The sequence below is a fragment of the Pseudophryne corroboree genome, chromosome 4 (genome assembly GCF_028390025.1).
Source record: "Pseudophryne corroboree isolate aPseCor3 chromosome 4, aPseCor3.hap2, whole genome shotgun sequence".
In the NCBI taxonomy this organism is placed as follows: Eukaryota; Metazoa; Chordata; class Amphibia; order Anura; family Myobatrachidae; genus Pseudophryne; species Pseudophryne corroboree.
In genome coordinates, this window is record NC_086447.1 from 505,432,007 (window position 1) to 505,450,968 (window position 18,962).

Consider the following 18,962-nt stretch of genomic DNA (forward strand, 5'->3'; position numbering starts at 1 on the left):
CCTCCACAGACTGTCTCCAATGTTTTGTCTGTTCTGCAGACTCAGAGAATTTCCTTGCTAGTTTAGCCATATTACTCTGCAGATTTTTCACCCACACAGGCTCAGAACACTCTTGTGCCTCCAAAATGGGTTTCTCTGGGGAATTACTTTCTCTAGACATATTACACACGTGTACAGTCACACCACTCACACACACGGGAACTAATGGGGACAGACCTACACTAATGTCTGTCAGGGGGACCCAGAGGGAATTGCCAGTCCACACCACGCGCCCTATATGTATTACATACAATGAATATATATATATACCAAAACAGCGCTTTATATCCAATGTGCAGCCCGCAGACTTCAATAAATTATGTGTTCCCCTCGCCTACTATAACACCCTGGTACTTGTATCAGCGATGTGTGAGGAGAAGCAGCCTGTAAGATCAGCGCTCCGGTGCCTCTGTGAGGAGAAAATGGCGCCAAATGAGTGTTACAAGCAATTCTGAGGTGAAGCCCCGCCCCCTGTAATGGCGCGGTTCAGCCACAGTAATATTTATACTGGCGGGGGTAGTGTGCATCAGCGGCTCACATGTATGTACATTTTGCCAGTGAGAGTAAGGATTTATCATGCCCCTCAGAGCGCGCCCCCCCCCCCCCCCCGCGCGCTCCCTGCACCCTGTGCTGAGAGACATGTTGCTGCGTAGCATCCCGCGCTGCGCTGGTACCTTTATGCCGCCATGATGACCGGAGGGCCCCTCTCTCTGCAGGTCTCCGGTTAATGCTCACCAGCCTTCTGACTTCTGGCTCTGTTAGTGGGTGGCGGCAGTGCTGTGGGAGTGAGCAGCAGCCAGGCAAGGGCTGTGTTCAGTACCCTTCAGAAGCTAATGGTGTCCTGTCAGCGGAAGCAGAGCCATTAAACTGAGAAGTTGGTTCCTACTTCCCCCCCTAAGTCCCACGAAGCAGGGAAGCTGTTGCCAGCAACTTCCCTGTAACATAAAAAACCTAACAAAGTCTTTTCCAGCAGAACTCTGTAGAGCTCCACTGGTGAGCATCCAGTCTCCCGGGCACATTTTCTAAACTGAGGTCTGGAGGAGGGACATAGAGGGAACCGTCTATACCCCATATGGTACTAAAATGGACCCCAGCATCCTCTAGGACGTAAGAGAAATACTGTATGCTGTATAGGGTACATCAGTAACACTTATAATCTGTTTTATTATTCAAATAATTAAACATTTAGTTGACATATTTCAAAATAGATGATGCAATCAAAATATACAGCCTTCTGAATGTTTTTGACTTTTTGTTAACTTTACAGATTCCCATTTATTTTTTGTATCCATGGAAATTATAAAAAAAAGAAAATCCTAAAGCTGCCTACATCATTTACTTAGAATTACTAACTTACCAGATTTTGGGTAGGTGACAATAAAAACATCACTGTCTCTAATTGCCATATGTTCTATAGAGTCCACAACTTCCGGTGTAGAAAATTCTGCTTCAACGTACACACCTTTATGCTTGAACAAGAAAGAGTTACACAACTCATCCACCAATGTTTGGTCCATTATTCCGTCTAACGTAAACCTGTAACAGTTAAATAGGTTTATTATAAAAAATTTAGCTTCATGGGGGGAAATTGAATTGATCGCCTAAAGTCTCCCGTGACAAAAACTGGACTTTACAGCAATTTGTGCACGATGGTGTTATCAATATTAATTAATTTATGGAAGCAGTCCTAATGGGAGTGTGGTCTGTTGTGTGGGTGGGGTATGTGGAGGGGTGGGATTCCACCTCATAGGGTCTTATTCTGAGTTGGACGCAGTTGCTGCCTTCCGTATGTCTTTTGCTCTAGTTGTGTCTGTGACTATATGCTAATGATGCTACAATGCAGTTCCCTAGTGTACATCCTAGTATCCAAATATGTCAAGACTGAGATGCCCACTGTCAGTGTCTACAGATGCTGCAATCATACTTTGTGCGTCTTTAGACGCCACCATCAGTCACACCTTTGAATCTTTCACCAGCCATATGCTAGAGCAATTCAACGTCTCTATATGTAACCACTTTCAGCAACTTGTTCACACTATGGGGGTGATTCAGACCTAAATTTAGCACATCTACGATCAGCTTCCCTGACATGTGGGGGGACTCCCAGCACAGGGCTAGTCTGCCCTGCATGTCAGTCCATGCCCCATCGCACAAGTACAGAAGCATCACACAGCGGCAATGCTTTTGTACTTTAGGAGTAGCTCCCAGCCAGCGCAGCTTCTGTGTGCTAGTTGGGTGCTACCCGTCGCTGTGAGGGTCTCAGTGACTGCGTGTGATGCCAGGCAGTCACGGCCCGCCCCCCCCAACAGTCTGGGCATGCCTGCGTTGCCCAGAACGCGCCCCCTAAATGGCGGCTAAACATCACCACCCCGCCCCTTCCCGCCCAGCTATCGCCTCTGCCTGTCCATCAGGCAGAGGCGATCGCTAGCCTAAGACAGCCGCACTGTAGTGCCGGTGCATGCGCAGTTCAGACAAAATCGCTGCTATGCGAAAACGCACAGCAGCGATCAGTCTGAATGACCCCCTAGGTTACATCTGTGTCTGATTAGCCAACCCCATGTAACCACACAGGAATACCCAACACATTTACAATACGCATCTGCGTTCATCTCTGAATAATCCCATTGTACAGTTTATATTATAAAATCATAAATAAGGTATAATTGCCATTGTGGTCATGGTGTGAGCTGGGTGGATGGGTGGTTTCTAGGTAACCAGAACCTTGCTCCCACATTCCTGTATTTGCCTATGCTGTACCTGTCTAATTAGGAAGAGATTTATTGGTCCTGATGATTTTCACATGTGCAGTAAAAAAAACTCACTGGGAAAATGTCAGCTGCGCATATTTCCCAGAGAACTGTGCATGCACAGTAGACTTTGACATAGCACCAATGTCTACTCATTTGCCCCACTGGCTAGAGTGAAGGGGGCTTGGATGTAGCCTTCACATGGGCAACCTCATCTCCTAATACCTGCCTGCAGGTGTGTCTGTAAAAAAGGGCCCAATTCAAGGTTGATTGCAAAATAACATTTTCCCTTAATGGGCAAAACCATGTGCACTGCAGGTGTGACACTGGATAAATATACTATTAACTTGGATTTATGGGAATATATGTAGCTATATAGGTACCATCACCCATATACTGGAGATAACCTGGGTGAGACACCTAAATTCTCCCTAAAAGGAACCCTCACTTCTCACTAGCCAGCACAGTTCAGCTGAAAGGGTTAACAGCTTCCCCTTGCCTAGGTTGCTAGGCAACGCCAGCAACCAAAGGCCAGCAACATGTGGGGCACTAGGACCCAGGTGCAGAACTGCAGAGCAGGAGGAATTGAAGCTGCTGATTGGGTGGTGCAGAGCGGGAAGAGTAGGAGGTGGGGTTACCTCCTGAAGTGATTGCTGAGAAGTCTCCTGGGGTGACAGGGAGAGAGACGCTCTGAGGAGTGGTGCTCTGAGGTAAAAACGCGGAGAGTGATGCTGTGCTGAGGTGATGCTGAGGAGACATGCTGTGGAGAGCGGAGCCGCTGCTGAGGAGAGCTGCCGGATAAGCCAAAGCCACAGAAGCTGCGTTGCAGCAAGGGGAGACCAGCACCAGGGACAGTCCCACTGGAAGAGAGCTGGGGACCCGCCGAGCACTGCCATCACTTACAGGTATTTACCCCAGCCAGCACCCTCCATCAAGTGACATTATACAACACTGAGCAGGATTTAGAGGAGGTAGAGAAAGATTGAGTTGATCCCTGCAGTGCAGTGAGACTTCTGAGTGCTTCAGCCAGTAAAAGTCGCAGTCTAAACCCAAGTTAACCGCAAGTTACCTCATGAGTTAGGCACACTAAAGACATCCACAGTTAAAGAGGTCTTGCCTTTCCTCAGACAAGAGCCCAACCATAGAGAGATAGACACTCAGCACAGAGATCCACTACAGTCCCGCGCACAAAGTACAGGAGGCTTGCTGATAGAAGGAACTGTGCTCTGCTAACTTAACCTGCTTCCTCATTTCTGCAATTACCTGAGTGCCTGCATGTTTGATTCCGCATTGCTTTATTACTTCACCTTTGCTTGGTATTTAACTGAAGACTGCTACAGTGCTTATTTGTAGGCGGAACTGTGTCATAAGCTGCATTTCCCTATATACTGCCAAATTCTGTCAGCTGGCTTTTGTGAAACACATTTGCCTGCAATCTTTTATCTCGTGCACTGGAACGGAACCCTGCTGCCTGCACTGCCAGCTTTGCCTCAATCCTTCTGTTCTGCTTAGAAACTGCTCTTGCTCACATTTTCAGCTTATGCATGCTTTCCTTCATTGACTGAGCATTGTTAGGAATCCGCATGCCTACTTTCACTGAACGGCTGACCCTATGATGTATATTTGCTGTCTGAACTTCAGCATTTCAGAACTGGGCTATTGTCTGTGATATATCAGCTGACTTCAGGTTCGCTATAAACTGAGTGTATGCTTAGGTAAAAGCAGAGTATAGGTACCACTAGGGTTAGACAGCCCAGTGTGAGCATAATGGAAGATTGCAAGCTACCAGTTTAGTAATGCTTATATACATGGTATTGTCAGGAACTGGTGCAGAATCCGGAATTTGGGATCAGGTACCAAGTGGTTGATGCTACCCAGAACAGAGGCGCGGAGTCTAACACACTGGGAGGTTTTCACCAGGGAACCCCGCAAGAGGATATGGGCTTCGCGGCTCCCGACGTGCAGGTCGCGGCCCCCTGTCTGGGTCACTTGATACCTGAACTGGACTAGAGTTATGGTAGAGGTGTTGTATATGGCAAGCTGCAGGAACAAACAGAAACTGGAGAAGGTTGCAGGGTGCACACGGCCAGATGGTACACTGGGGCCGTGGAGATGGAACAGCAACAGGAACTCTTGGAGAGACACAGGAGGTAGCGGCACACGGACGGACTGGGGTTTGTAACAGCAGTCGGCAGACTAAGGTCGTCAGCAAGATGGTGAAGCTGGAATTCAATGCAGGAACAAGGCAAAACCCACTGGACAGATGAACTGAGACCAGAGAGGAACCAGAGAGCAGAACACCGCATGGAGTAGCTATAACTGGCAAGGCCTCTTGGGATTGAGAGGCTTAAAAGAACAGGCTGGACCAATCAGCTGTGAGCACCAGACAGGCCCCCAGTAATTGATATAACATGCAGCTGCAGTGCAGACTGAGCAGGCTGACAAGCTGAATAGTAGGTTTCAGGTAACCAGCTGTAATTACAGAATCCAGACACCTGTGGAGTCAGTTGCTGAGTGCAGGAGTGGAGGCACTGGGAGACAACTATGCAGGAGCTAGCTGTGACCTGTAGTTCCACAAACTGAAGCAAAGGTAAATCACAACAATAACTAACAAAACATGAGTGCTCAGGATTGTAACAGTACCCCCCCCCCCCTTGAAGAGGGGTTAAGAACCCCTAGAACCAGGCTTATCCGGAAATTCATAGAAGAAAGACCTCTTAAGTCTGGGTGCATGAAGAAACCTCTCTGGTACCCAGGTTCTCTCTTCCGGACCGTAACCCTTCCAATGCACGAGGAAATGAACTTGACCCCTCCTGAACTTGGAATCCAGAATCTTTTTCACAACAAACTCCTTGTGACATTGGACTAACACAGCGGCAGGCCTTCTGAAAGATCTTCTAAATCTCTGGGACACAAATGCTGGTTTCAACAAGGAACAGTGGAAAGTGTTATTGATCTTAAGTGATTTTGGTAAAAGGAATCGAAAGGCTACTGGATTAATCTGTCTAATAATCCGGAATGGCCCAAATTTTTGAGAGGGCTGGCGTAACTTGATATTTCGAGTGGACAGCCACACCATGTCACCCACTTTAAAAGTACAAGGTCTTCGTCGTCTGTCAGCAATTTGTTTGGAACGAACAGAGACTTGGTTGAGTGCCAGACGTACTCTCCTCCAAATTTTCCTCAGACAAGCTACAGGATCAAGGGAAGAAGTCTGTTGCTGCAGTATGTCAAAAGCGTTAGACCTAGGATGGAAACCCGAGAGACAAAAGAAGGGTGACATGGATGAAGAAGAGTGACTGGAATTATTATATGCTAATTCAGCAAATGCCAGATGGTCCACCCAATTGTTATGGTACTTGGAAACATAACAACGGAGATACTGTTCAAGTACTGGTTCACTCGCTCAGTCTGTCCATGGATTGTGGATGATAACCAGAGGACAGACTAAGATTAATATCCAAGGCTGAACAGAAAGCTCACCAGAATCGAGCAATAAACTGAGTTCCTCTGTCCTGTGGTAATCCATGTAATTTAAAGATATGTTGGATAAACAAGGTTGCCAATTCTCTGGCACTGGGGAGCTTGCGAAGAGGAACAAAGTGAGCCATCTTACTGAATCGGTCTACCACAACCCAAATGGTATTGCACCCTGATGACTTAGGAAGATCAACCACAAAGTCCATAGAAATATGGGACCAAGGTCTTGAGGGAACCGTAAGAGGCAGAAGATGTCCCATGGGAGCTTTATGAGGAGTTTTATGTTGAGCACAGATCTCACAAGCAAGAATGAACTCTAACATCTTGACACATAGAAGGCCACCAAACTGAGCGAGACAATAAATCCAGAGTCTTAGAAATCCCTGGATGCCCAGAGACTCTTTTTACATGAAATTCAGATAAAACTGCTTTCATGTACTCTTTAGGGACAAAGAGGAGTCCTGAGGGAGTCCCCATAGGTGCAAAAGACTGTTTGGCTTGAATCTGGGAGACTAAATCTTGAGCAAGACCAGCATGGATATTGGAAACAGGAATAATTGGTTCAGTAGAGCAGGATGAATTTTGAATTGGAAGGAAGCTTCGTGACAAGGCATCTGCTTTAAGATTCTTTAAACCTGGCCGATAGGAGATATCATAGTTGAATCTAGTGAAGAATAATGCCCATCGTGCCTGTCTTGGATTCAGTCTCTTGGCTGATTCAATATAGGATAGGTTTTGATGGTCAGTGAGAATTGTAATCACGTGTCTCGCCCCTTCCAACCAATGCCTCCATTCTTCTAGAGCCCACTTGATAGCAAGCAGTTCACGATTTCCAACATCATAGTTGGCTTCGGCAGGAGAGAACTTTCTGGACAGAAAAGAGCACAGGTGAAGTTTAGAATCCATGGGATCTCTCTGCGATAGGACTGCTCCCACTCCCACTTCAGAAGCATCCACTTCCATAACAAAAGGCAGGTTAGGATTTGGATGACTAAGAACAGGTGCGGATATAAAGGCTTTTTTTAACTTGAGAAAAGCTTGTAGAGCTGAAGGTGACCAATGTGATGGATCCGCACCTTTCTTGGTCAAAGCAACAATAGGTGCAACAATGTCTGAAAATGAACGAATAAATCTCCTGTAATAATTAGCGAATCCAAGAAAGCGTTGTATAGCTTTAAGGTTAGTAGGTTGTGCCCAATCTTGAATTGCTTGAAGCTTACTGCGATCCATGGAGAACCTCTTCGGAGAGATGATGTAGCCTAAGAAAGCGACTTCCTTCACTTCGAATTCACATTTTTCTAACTTGGCGTATAGATGGTGTTCCCGGAGCTTTTGCAATACCATCTGTACATGGACACGATGCTGCTCAAGTGACTGTGAAAATATTAGGAAGTCAACCAAGTAGACCACAAGAAATTTTCCCAGGAATTCTCGGAGCACATCATTGATAAAATCTTGGAAGACGGTAGGAGCATTTGACAATCCAAATGGCATAACAAGGTATTCATAATGTCCAGAATGAGTGTTGAAGGCCGTCTTCCACTCGTCACCGGCCTTAATTCGTATGAGGTTACATGCCCCCCCGAAGATCAATTTTAGAGAAGATTTCTGCCATTCGGAGTTGATCAAACAACACGGAAATTAAAGGCAAAGGATAAGAGTTCTTAACAGTGATTTTGTTGAGTCCTCTATAATCAATGCATGGACGTAAGGAGCCGTCCTTTTTTGCCACAAAAAAGAATCCTGCTCCTACTGGTGATTTTGAGGGACGAATAAACCCTTTGCTTAGGTTCTCCTGAATATAGTCTTCCATGGCTTTAGTTTCTGGCAAAGAAAGAGCATATAATCTACCCTTAGGAAATTTATCTACGGATACCAGACTGATGGCGCAGTCATAAGGTCGATGTGGGGGAAGAGTATCTGCCTCTTTCTTGGAGAAGACATCTGCAAATGAACGATATGGAGTCGGTAGCCCCTCTGGTATAACTTGAGAGCATCGCACTGGCAAGGACAGACATCTTCCCGTACATTCTGTTCCCCAGTGTAAGAGTTCTCCTGTCTTCAAGCAGATGGATGGATTTTGGGATTTCAACCATGGAAGTCCTAGGACTATGGAAGCCATGGGGCAATTGACAAGGAGGAAACTAATCTTCTCCGAATGCAGAAGACCAGTAGTTAAATGAACAAAAGGAGTTTGCTGAGACACTTTCCCACTGAGGAGGGGCTTACCGTCAAGGCCACAAATAGTCACAGGTGGCTTCATCCTTAGTATAGGAATGTTCCAGGACCGGGCGAAAGAGATATCCATAAAGTTGGCAGCTGCACCACAATCAACGAAAACCTTGACTGCAAATTGCTGAGTAGGTAGACTAATTTGAACTGGAAGCAAGACTGAATTTTTAGGAGAGATTCCAGCCAGACCCAGGAGTAACTCCCCTTTTACCCCCGGGTCTTGTCTTTTCCCAACTTCAGGGTACAAACATTAGCAAAATGACCCTTTGCTCCACAATATAAGCATAGGCCCATCGATCGCCTACAGGATTTTTCCTGAGCAGAAAGACAAAAGGCCCCAATCTGCATGGGTTCACTGGAGTCTTCGGCTTCTTCCAAGGCTACTGCTGAGGGAGATGGTGACCCTCCTCCTTTCTCCATCCTCCGTTCCCTGATCCGACGATCTACTTGAATTGCTAACTGCATGAGCTTGTCCAGGGTTTCAGGAGTAGGATACTGGACAAGGAAGTCTTTAACTTGCTCAGTGAGGCCTAAGCGGAACTGACTTCAGAGGGCTGGGTCATTCTAACTACTATCACCTGCCCATCTGCGAAACTCAGTGCAGTATACCTCGGCCGTGTTTTTCCCTTGTCTAAGGGCTCCTAAGTGAGCCTCTGCAGAAGCTGCTCGGTCCGGGTCATAATAAAGAATTCCTAGGGTGCTGAAAAAGGCATCCACTGTGTGCAAGGCGGGATTCTCCATTTTTAATCCGAACGCCCAGAACTCCCTTGCAGGAGGGAGATGATGATACCTACTTGCTGAGCCTCAGAACCAGACAATAATGGCCGGAGTCTGAAATATAGCTTGCAGCTATCACGGAAATTCTGGAACTGATTACGGTCACCTGTGAACCGATCAGGAAGATGCAGCTTTGGTTCAGGCCCAGGAGCCCTTGTTACCACCAATGACCTGCTAGTTTCTACGTGGGTGGAAACTCAGAGCTTTAGATCTTGCAGTTGCTGCGTCAAATTTTGTATTTGATCAGCCAAGATTTGAGCCGGATTTTGCTGTGACGGGTCCATGCCCAGGAAGTGGTGGGCCAGTTATAATGTCAGGAACTGGTGCAGAATCCGGAATTTGGGATCAGGTACCAAGTGGTTGACGTTACCCAGTACAGAGGCACAGAGTCTAACACGCCGTGAAGTTTTCACCAGGGAACCCAGCAAGAGGAAATGGGTTTCGCGGCTCCCGACGTGCAGGTCATGGCCCCCTGTCTGGGTCACTTGATACCTGAACTGGACTAGAGTTATGGTAGAGGTGTTGTATATGACAAGCCGCAGGGATACGCAGGAACAAACAGGAACTGGAGAAGGTTGCAGGGTGCACACGGCCAGATGGTACACTGGCGCCGTGGAGATGGAACAGCAGCAGGAACTCTTGGAGAGACACAGGAGGTAGCGGCACACGGACAGACTTGGGTGCAGACACTTGGAGACAGGGTAACGGCAGTCGGCAGACTAAGGTTGTCAGCAAGATGGTGAAGCTGGAATTCAATGCAGGAACAAGGCAAAACCCACTGGACAGATGAACTGAGACCAGAGAGGAACCAGAGAGCAGTACACCACACGGAGTAGCTATAACTGGCAAGGCCTCTTGGGATTGAGAGGCTTAAAAGAACAGGCTGGACCAATCAGCTGTGAGCACCAGACAGGCCCCCAGTAATTGATATAACATGCAGCTGCAGTGCAGACTGAGCAGGCTGACAAGCTGAATAGTAGGTTTCAGGTAACCAGCTGTAATGACAGAATCCAGACACCTGCAGAGTCAGTTGCTGAGTGCAGGAGTGGAGACACTGGGAGACAACTATGCAGGAGCTAGCTGTGACCTGTAGTTCCACAAACTGAAGCAAAGGTAAATCACAACAATAACTAACAAAACATGAGTGCTCAGGATTGTAACAGGTATACTGATTTGTTTGATTATAAGGTGACCTAGTCTTACAGTTCGCGACAGTATCTCTTTAAATGTATTATTTTTATTTATATGTGAAATGTTATTTTCCTTTGATCAATTGATCTACCAGTGGTGACCAGTTATTCCTGAAAAATAAATCTTTCAGTCACTGTCCTAATGCGCGGTGACCACAGTATTTGGTCCTCTGGGGATGGGGTTCCTCGTTCCTCTACCTAGGGTTGTAGCAGTGAGGTCCGGATAGAGCGGTGACTCCAGGCGAAGAATCCATGTATGTCCACAACAGATCCTCAGATATAACATGTATAGAGATTTAGATTTGGGTGGGTTATTTTGTGTCTGTGCAGAGTAAATACTGCCTGCTTTATTTTTACACTGCAATTTAGATTTCAGTTTGAACACACCCACCCAAATCTATCTCTCTCATATGTTATATCTTCCTCACCTGCAGTGCACATGGTTTTGCCCATTAGGGGAAAATTTTATTTTGCAATCAACCTTGAATTAGGCCCAAAGTCCTTTCCTTGTGTGCTTCCAAGCATCCGAATGTACAAGGAGGGTAATTCAGACCTGATCGCATGCAGGCTGTTTTTTGCACTGCTGTGACCAGGTAATTGCCACCTACAGGGGAGGGGGTAATAGCTGTGCAGGGGTGCGAACGGCTGTGCAGAGAGCTGCACAACAAATTTTTGTGCAGTTTCTGCACAGCCCTAACTTACTCAGCCGCTGCGACGATCCGGGCTGTTGCTGATGTCAGAAATCCGCCTCCTGAACGGCTGTGCACACCTGCGTTTCCTAGGACAGTCCCTGGAAACGGTGAGTTGCCGCCAACAAACGCCTTCTTCCTGTCAATCTTCTTGCGATCGCCCTGCGGTTTCTTTCTTCGTAGAATCCGTCGCTGTCCGGCAACCCCTGTTGCCAGAAGCGTCGCGCCTGCACATTGTGGACCACACGCATGTGCTGTTCAGACCCGATTGCACGGCTGCAAATAAAGGCAGCATGTGATCGGGTCTGAATGACCCCCAAGGAGTGAAATGCCCACTTTCAGCATCCGCACATGATGTCAATTGCTTCCTTAGATACAGCAATGGTCGCACCATAAAAACTGCATTAGCTCTATGTCAGTCTTATTAATAAAGCAATCACATATGGACCATGCAGCTCTCAATCACATGCAAATATTGATACTCTGTCCATGTGTGTTAGTGTATACTTTATGCATCTGACATAAACCCTAACTACAATGCTACTAATGCAGAGCTGACACTGGGCCTGATTCAGAGATGTATACAAAACAAATGCATTCGCATCTGCAAATTTGTACTGCCACAGGAATTCAATTATACAAAGGAAAAAGGTTGCACAAGTCACCAAATTGTTATACACAGGGCCCACTTGGTTACTCCTTATTATATTCGTGTAAATATTCTCTAGTGTGGGGTGCTACCAAAGGCAAAGTGGGTTTAAGTATACAAGAAAAAGAAAAATAAGAATTGCCTTATAATGGTGCACATGAATTATATAAAATATAACTATTAAATCATATACTGTATTATTAAAAGACACTTTGCAAAATATAAAATAAAATCATATAGGTGAAAAGATAGAAAAGAGTGTTTAAAACATGACTCCCTGCACACAGGGCGACAACCAATTGTAGAGCTTGTATGTGTAAGAGTAATATTGATTAAAATGCTTTTGCTGTATTAATGTTTCACTATATTCTAAAGACTGTATATATGTCCCTTTACATATATTACAAGGTCATCGTTGCTTGTATTGTATGTGTGAGACAACAGGTGGTTTCCTTTAAAATACTTTACAAGATAAGAATGTGAAGCCAGGAGACAGAGAATGACAGAAATAGAGATCTTCAGTAATCGCTCATTCTTTGACAAGACAGACTCCAGGAATACTTTGGAACTGTCTTCTGAATATTACCTTCTATGTCACTGAAACTTGTTATATATATATGATTAGCTAACTTTATACTTCACTGTGATTGGAGGGCATGTAAAAGCCCAGTTCTCTTTTGGTATAAATAAAAGCTCTCTCTGTCACAGGACAGAGCAGTGTTATACTGGCAGTGTGTCTAGTGTGACTTCTTGCTCTCCGGCCGGCTGTATCCAGAACCATGAATCTCCAAGACAGAAGGGCTACTAAGGCGTTGATAGTTAAGGTGTAAGCCTATTACCCTAACATTTCCTGGGGGCTCGTCCGGGATTCCCCTACATTCCTGCCGTCACTGACCAGACCAACCGCTGATGCCCAGGAACCAGCTGAAATAAATCTGTACAGTGGGGTAAGCAAAGACAAGTGCTTTGGCACCTTCTTACTCTCTTTCAGCTCTTCCTGAGGTATGGTGGGGCTCAGTGGGGACGGGTTAGCGGGATCCAAGAATCCAGTAACCTTCTGTCTTTAAAGTATAAGTTGTCTCGTTATCAGTGTATGACTGCATGATATGAGTGTGTTGTATGAGTGGTACATGAGATGTATATAAAAGGCTGGCGAAATTGATCAGAGGACCAAAGACTACCCCTTCCTGAATGCAACCTAAAGGCTTGTCCTGTCTTCTTGGGAATAGGTGCCCCTGGGTCCAAAGATCTTTTCTGCATATAGACCTTGGCTCTCATGAGAAAGAAGTGATACGTGGACATTCTTATGTAAGGTGTCCGGATACGTACCCGCAATTCCAGGTCAGGGTCCTTCAAGTTTCCTCTAGGTGACCCTACGGGGCTCCTAAGGCTGGAGGGTGTCTTGTATGACATTTGTGTTATATGTCTAGATTGCCAGACTTATGTTAAAACTGCATTTGTTTTTGCTTAAATGTTCAGTCTTTGCAGCATCAAAAATTGTAGGAATTGCAGATAGGTCTGTTGGTTGTATATGGGTGAAAAACAGGGTGATGGGGGAAACAGTGGTCATTGTAGGAACACATCTCAGTAGAAAATATCTGTCACAAGTTGTAGGATAAGATTGGTGTAAGGTGATCACATACTATCCAGTAAGTTTTATTTCTGTATAGATACATAGTGTGTGTCCTATGGTCCAGCCCTATATACCTGTTGCATCAGATATACATACATATATAGGAAACAATTATTATTATTATTATTGTTTTTTTTTTTTTTAAGAGGATACCCTGAAGTTCAGAGTATCAGAAATAGTATACACACAGACTCTTTGAACATGAATGACTTATGTGTATGAATTCAGTAAAGAACTTATAAGGCTGCACTATTGAAAGGTTTCCTCACTATATTAATGAGGGAAGCTGTCAAATACCTTATAATAAAACCATCAGACATATTATGAGATCTACCGGGGTATTATATACTGAAGTTATGGGAATTTATTACAATTCATAAACAGCTTAGTGAATATATTGTAATATAGCTGTAGTGAATACAGTCAGCTGTCTCTTCCAACAGTCACATTTATATCCATGTTATAACCACTACTGAATGGATGACACATTAAGGAGCATATAAAGGTTCAACCACCAGTGACAATTTCATTTTCTTTTGCATTATGTAAGTTTGGATTATGAATACAAAACTCAATTTATAAGTAACTTAGCGATCTTATGAAAATGTAACTGGAGGGAGTACTCAGTGATTCTGATAAATAGTCATATTTGTATCAATCTGTAACAACTTCAGCTATTACTGAACAGATGGAATAATTACACTTATATTAATTTGTGACAACTGTAAACACTATTGAATAGCTGGTAGTTTAAGAAGTCTATAAAGATATATCTGTCATAGGTAGCAGGCTCTCACTTAGAGATAACATGAATGTGATCTATATACAGGCCCGGCGACAGGGGGGGTCAAAGGGGACAGCCGTCCCGGGCCCCGACATTGTGAGGGGCCCCAAGGTCCAGCGGCGGCAGTGGCCCCCCTGTCAGTTCTCCCTCCGTCGTCCGTCCCCGCGCCGCCGCACAGGAAAATGACGGGCGCCCGCTGAGATTGTGTTACCAGCGGGCGCCCGTCTCCCTGCACAGCGGCAGCCGGAGGCAGGAGCTCAGTACTGAGCTCCGGCCTCCGGCGCCGTCACTGTGTGCTGCGTGCGCTATGGGAGAGACGTCAGTCATGACGTCTCTCTCATAGTGCTGAGGAGAGGACGCCAGGAAGATGTCTGGAAGCGGGAACGGGGATCGGTAAGTATGTCCTTTTTTTTATCTTTCTTAGTGCAGCGGGGGCACCTACTGGGGGCAATTTACGGGGGACATTACTACTGACGAGGGGCAGCAGCAAGGGGCATTACTGCTGGGGGGGCATTACTACTGGGGTGCATTACTACTGGGGGGGAGTCATCTATTGGGGCATTACTACTGGGGGCATTATTACTGGGGGGCATTACCACTGGGGGGGAGTCATCTATTGGGGCATTACTACTGGGGGCATTACTACTGGGGGGAGTCATCTATTGGGGCATTATTACTGGGGGCATTATTACTGGGGGGCCTTACTACTGGGGGGGAGTCATCTATTGGGGCATTACTACTGGGGGCATTATTACTGGGGGGCATTACCACTGGGGGGGAGTCATCTATTGGGGCATTACTACTGGGGGCATTACTACTGGGGGGGAGTCATCTATTGGGGCATTATTACTGAGGGCATTATTACTGGGGGGCATTACCACTGGGGGGAGTCATCTATTGGGGCATTACTACTGGGGGCATTATTACTGGGGGGCATTACTACTGGGGGGGAGTCATCTATTGGGGCATTACTACTGGGGGCATTATTACTGGGGGATATTTTTACTGGGGGCATCTACTAGGGGCAAACTGCTGGGGGACATTATTACTGGGGGCAAACTACTGGGGGACATTATTACTGGGGCCAACTACAAGGGGGCAAACCACTTGGGGTAAGCTACAAGGGGGCAAACTACAAAGGGCTAACTACTGGGGGCATACTGCAGGAGGGCATTACTACTGGCGGCGTAACTACAGGGGCATTACTACTGGCGGCGTAACTACAGGGGCATTACTACTGGCGGCGTAACTACAGGGGCATTACTACTGGTGGCGTAACTACAGGGGCATTACTACTTGGGGGCTAAACTACAGGGAGGCCAAACTACTGGGCGATAACTACAGGGGCCAAACTACTGGGGGCATTACTACTGGGGGCTAAACTACAAGGGGGGCATAACTACAATGGTGCAAACTACAGGGGGGCATTACTATTGGTGGCTAAACTACAAGCAGGCAAACTACTGGGGGCATTACTACTGGGAGGCTAAACTAAAGGGGGGGTAAACTACTGGGGTCATAACTGCAGGGGCATAACTACTAGGGTGCTAAATGACTGGGGGTATTACTACAGGCAACATTACTACTGGGGGCAATACGGGCATTGCATAAGGGGCACCACTACTATGGGGTCTGTATAAGGGGCACTACCAGTACAATGGACATTGCATAATGAGCGCTACAACTGTGGGCATTGTATAAGAAGCGCTACTGTGGTGGGCATTATATGTATTACGGGGTGCTACTACTGTGGGCGTTATTACGCTGCCCCCTGCCCCTCACACACTGCCCCCTGTACCCAGCACCACACACATTTCCCCCTGCACATTGACCTTCACACGCTGCCACCTGTCCCTCAAACGCTGCCCCTGCACACTGCACCATGCACCGAAGCCGCACGCAAATGTACTTGCCCCTTCCATGGTGCCCCCCCTATCATTTTCTTCTGGATCCGCCCCTGAGCGGCGGCAGCATGTAACAGATCTAAATAATTATATATATTGCGGCATCGCGCCAGCTGCGGGCCGCCCGCTGTGCAGTTAAAAGTAATCAATAACTGACCTTTTTTTTCAGCTCCTCCACCCCCATGATCTGTGGTCACCACTTAGCATCCCCAAGCCCAGCCCCAGGTCAGCTGTCACACAACGCTACCTCCCCTCCTCTCCCAGTCATCCCCGCCCGCCCTGTCTCTGCTGTGAGGAGCGTGAGCAGGCAGGCAGGAGCAGGATTGCGGGACTGCTGGCAGCTTGTTGCGGCGGGGTGCATCAAGCTGGTCACTCGGAGGCTGAGCCTCGTTGATTCACGGCGCTGGCGGCTGTGTCTGGTAAGTCAAGTGTCTGCATTGCAGGTGCACTCGGCTCTCCAGCAGGAGTTTGGGGCTTTGGGTTTGGGATGGGCTGCGTGCAGGCACATATCATGGATGCATGTGCATGCATTACATCTGCCCTGTAAACCTGGTATTACTGTAGGTAAGAGCGTAGATTGCAGGGCGAGAAAAGGTAGGGATGGCCATTATGGTGGGGCATGCTGGCTCGTTACAGGTGAGTATAACTCTCTCCCCCTCCCATAATGTGTAAAAATGGGGACTGCCTGCCATAATGTGTAAAAATGGGGGACTCTGCCTGCCTAATGTGTAAAAAAGGGGATTCTGCTGCCATAATGTGTAAAAAATGGGACTCTGCTGCTGTAATGTGTAAAAAGGGAGACTCTGCCTGACGTAATGTGTAAAAGGAGCTCTGTGGTCACGCCCCTATATTTGTATATCGGGGGGGGCCCACAGGGATATCAGTGTACCGGGCCCCAAGATTTCTGTTGCCGGCCCTGTCTATATAGTATGAACAATCTATATGTATGTATGTATGAGCTCAGTATAATGGAGGTAAATAATCACCAGGCAGACTACAATATATATTGACACAGTATATGTGGAACATTGAATAATTATTCTTGGTGTAATTATGGAACACTTAGGTGATGGTTGTTAATACCCTCTTTCCCCACACATAACGGTTCAATCAGAGATTGATATTTGGACTCTGATCTATAGTAATATATTCAAACTATTTGATGAATAAATACATGATACAGGTAGCGAGCCTTGATTTTTTTTTAAATTTCACTTTATTAACCACTTTATTCACTGAAAAGTATGTATGATAAATATATTATTGTTATATTATTTTTATTTCGTTATCAGACATTTTTTAATGTATTTATTAAAAGTTAATTTTTAATTATTCTACGTGCACCAACAAAGAGACATTCTTTTATCTTCTACTGGTCAACTAATTTTGTCTCTGAATATCCAGTAGTAGATTCATAACTTATTGACGGATATTAGTCAGGATCTTTTCATAGATATGACAAAAGGAATTGTTAGCTGGTGCAGAGTGTTTCCAATTTCCCCATTCTTTCTATGATTCTAGATGGAGGGTACAGAAATTGGGATAATTACTTTAGTGTGTCTCTAAGCGCTGTTAGTCATATTATACTGTCTTTGATAACTTAGGCAGGGGGTACAAGGTGTTAGGAAAATACTGAATGGTGGAATAAGGGTCTAATCTTAGTTGTGTGTATTGTACAGGAGTTATAGTATTCCAAACAGAGGGAGATCCCATACCCACACTTACAGGAAATCCTGCTTCTAGGAACAACTCCAGGGGTGTACATTAGAGAATCACATAAAGGCACAACACGCACTGACCATATTAGTCAGAGAACACACTCATCATACCACAATTATCTAAAGAAATTACAAGGCATTATTTGGGTATCACTGGTGTTAAATTTGCCCATGAATAAAAGAGGTATAGGAGCAAAAGCAGGGCAAATATTTTTGTCTTTACAAAATAATACAGGAGGTAATAGAAGTTGCAGTATATAAGGTAATTGAATCTAGAGAGAGGGGAATATAAGGACCTTGAAAGGGTCAGACTATACATAAAGTATCTGTGACCAGGAACTCATACGGGGGCACTAAGGTAACTGTGACCAGTAACCCATATGGGGGCACAGGGGAGCATGGGTATGGCGGACCTAGCGCCCAAGACTCCCATTGAGATAGTCAGACAAAAGGAAGGTCCTGAAGCCATTAAGGGAATACAAAAAGTATTCAAAAGGGCAGGATTTTCCCCTCAGGGAACTCTAGATTTCAAGAGATGGGAAATATTTTTAAGGGAACAGAATGTTTGGATAGAAAAGAAACATCAAGTAGAAATGTGGAAGAAAGTAGCTGCAGAATATCTGCCCAAAAAAGAACAAACATTTTTAGAAGACATAGCATGGGACATACAGATACCAGTACCAACACCAGTAGTAAACCCACCACCACCACAAGTGACACCATTGATTCAGGTACCACCATAATTTGTACCTAACACAGCACCAACTCTGACTACAACTGCAGCACCCTTACACTCACGAGAACCTAATGTGGTACTGAAGAAAAGAGATGGCAAGTGGTATACAGTTTCTTCAGAACCATACAATCCAATATATCCAGATCTGCAAAAGGAATTGAGACAGAGAAAGTGTCCACAATGTCACCAATGTATACCTGAAGGATATGAACATTGCCCCTTTTGTGACAATTGGGTACCCCCCAACGAACCACACTGTGACAATAGCCAGAACACACCCATAATCTCTAATAACAACCTGTTTCTGGCAAATAGTCCCCAGACTATTGGGACAAGGATAATACATAGAAAAGAACAGTGTAAGAAAATGCAATCAGGGGACTT

The 18,962-nt window shown here is 45.7% G+C and overlaps 1 protein-coding gene across 1 annotated transcript in view; it reads right to left on the reverse strand.

The window, feature by feature from the left end:
• Nucleotides 1-18,962, reverse strand: part of LOC134909860 (amine sulfotransferase-like) — a 118,965-nt gene that overhangs the window by 69,410 nt on the left and 30,593 nt on the right. Inside the window, exon 2 of the mRNA XM_063917190.1 lies at nt 1,397-1,575. Coding sequence (XP_063773260.1) covers nt 1,397-1,556 — 160 coding nt within the window. The 5' untranslated portion in view covers nt 1,557-1,575. The remainder of the gene's footprint in view (nt 1-1,396; nt 1,576-18,962) is intronic.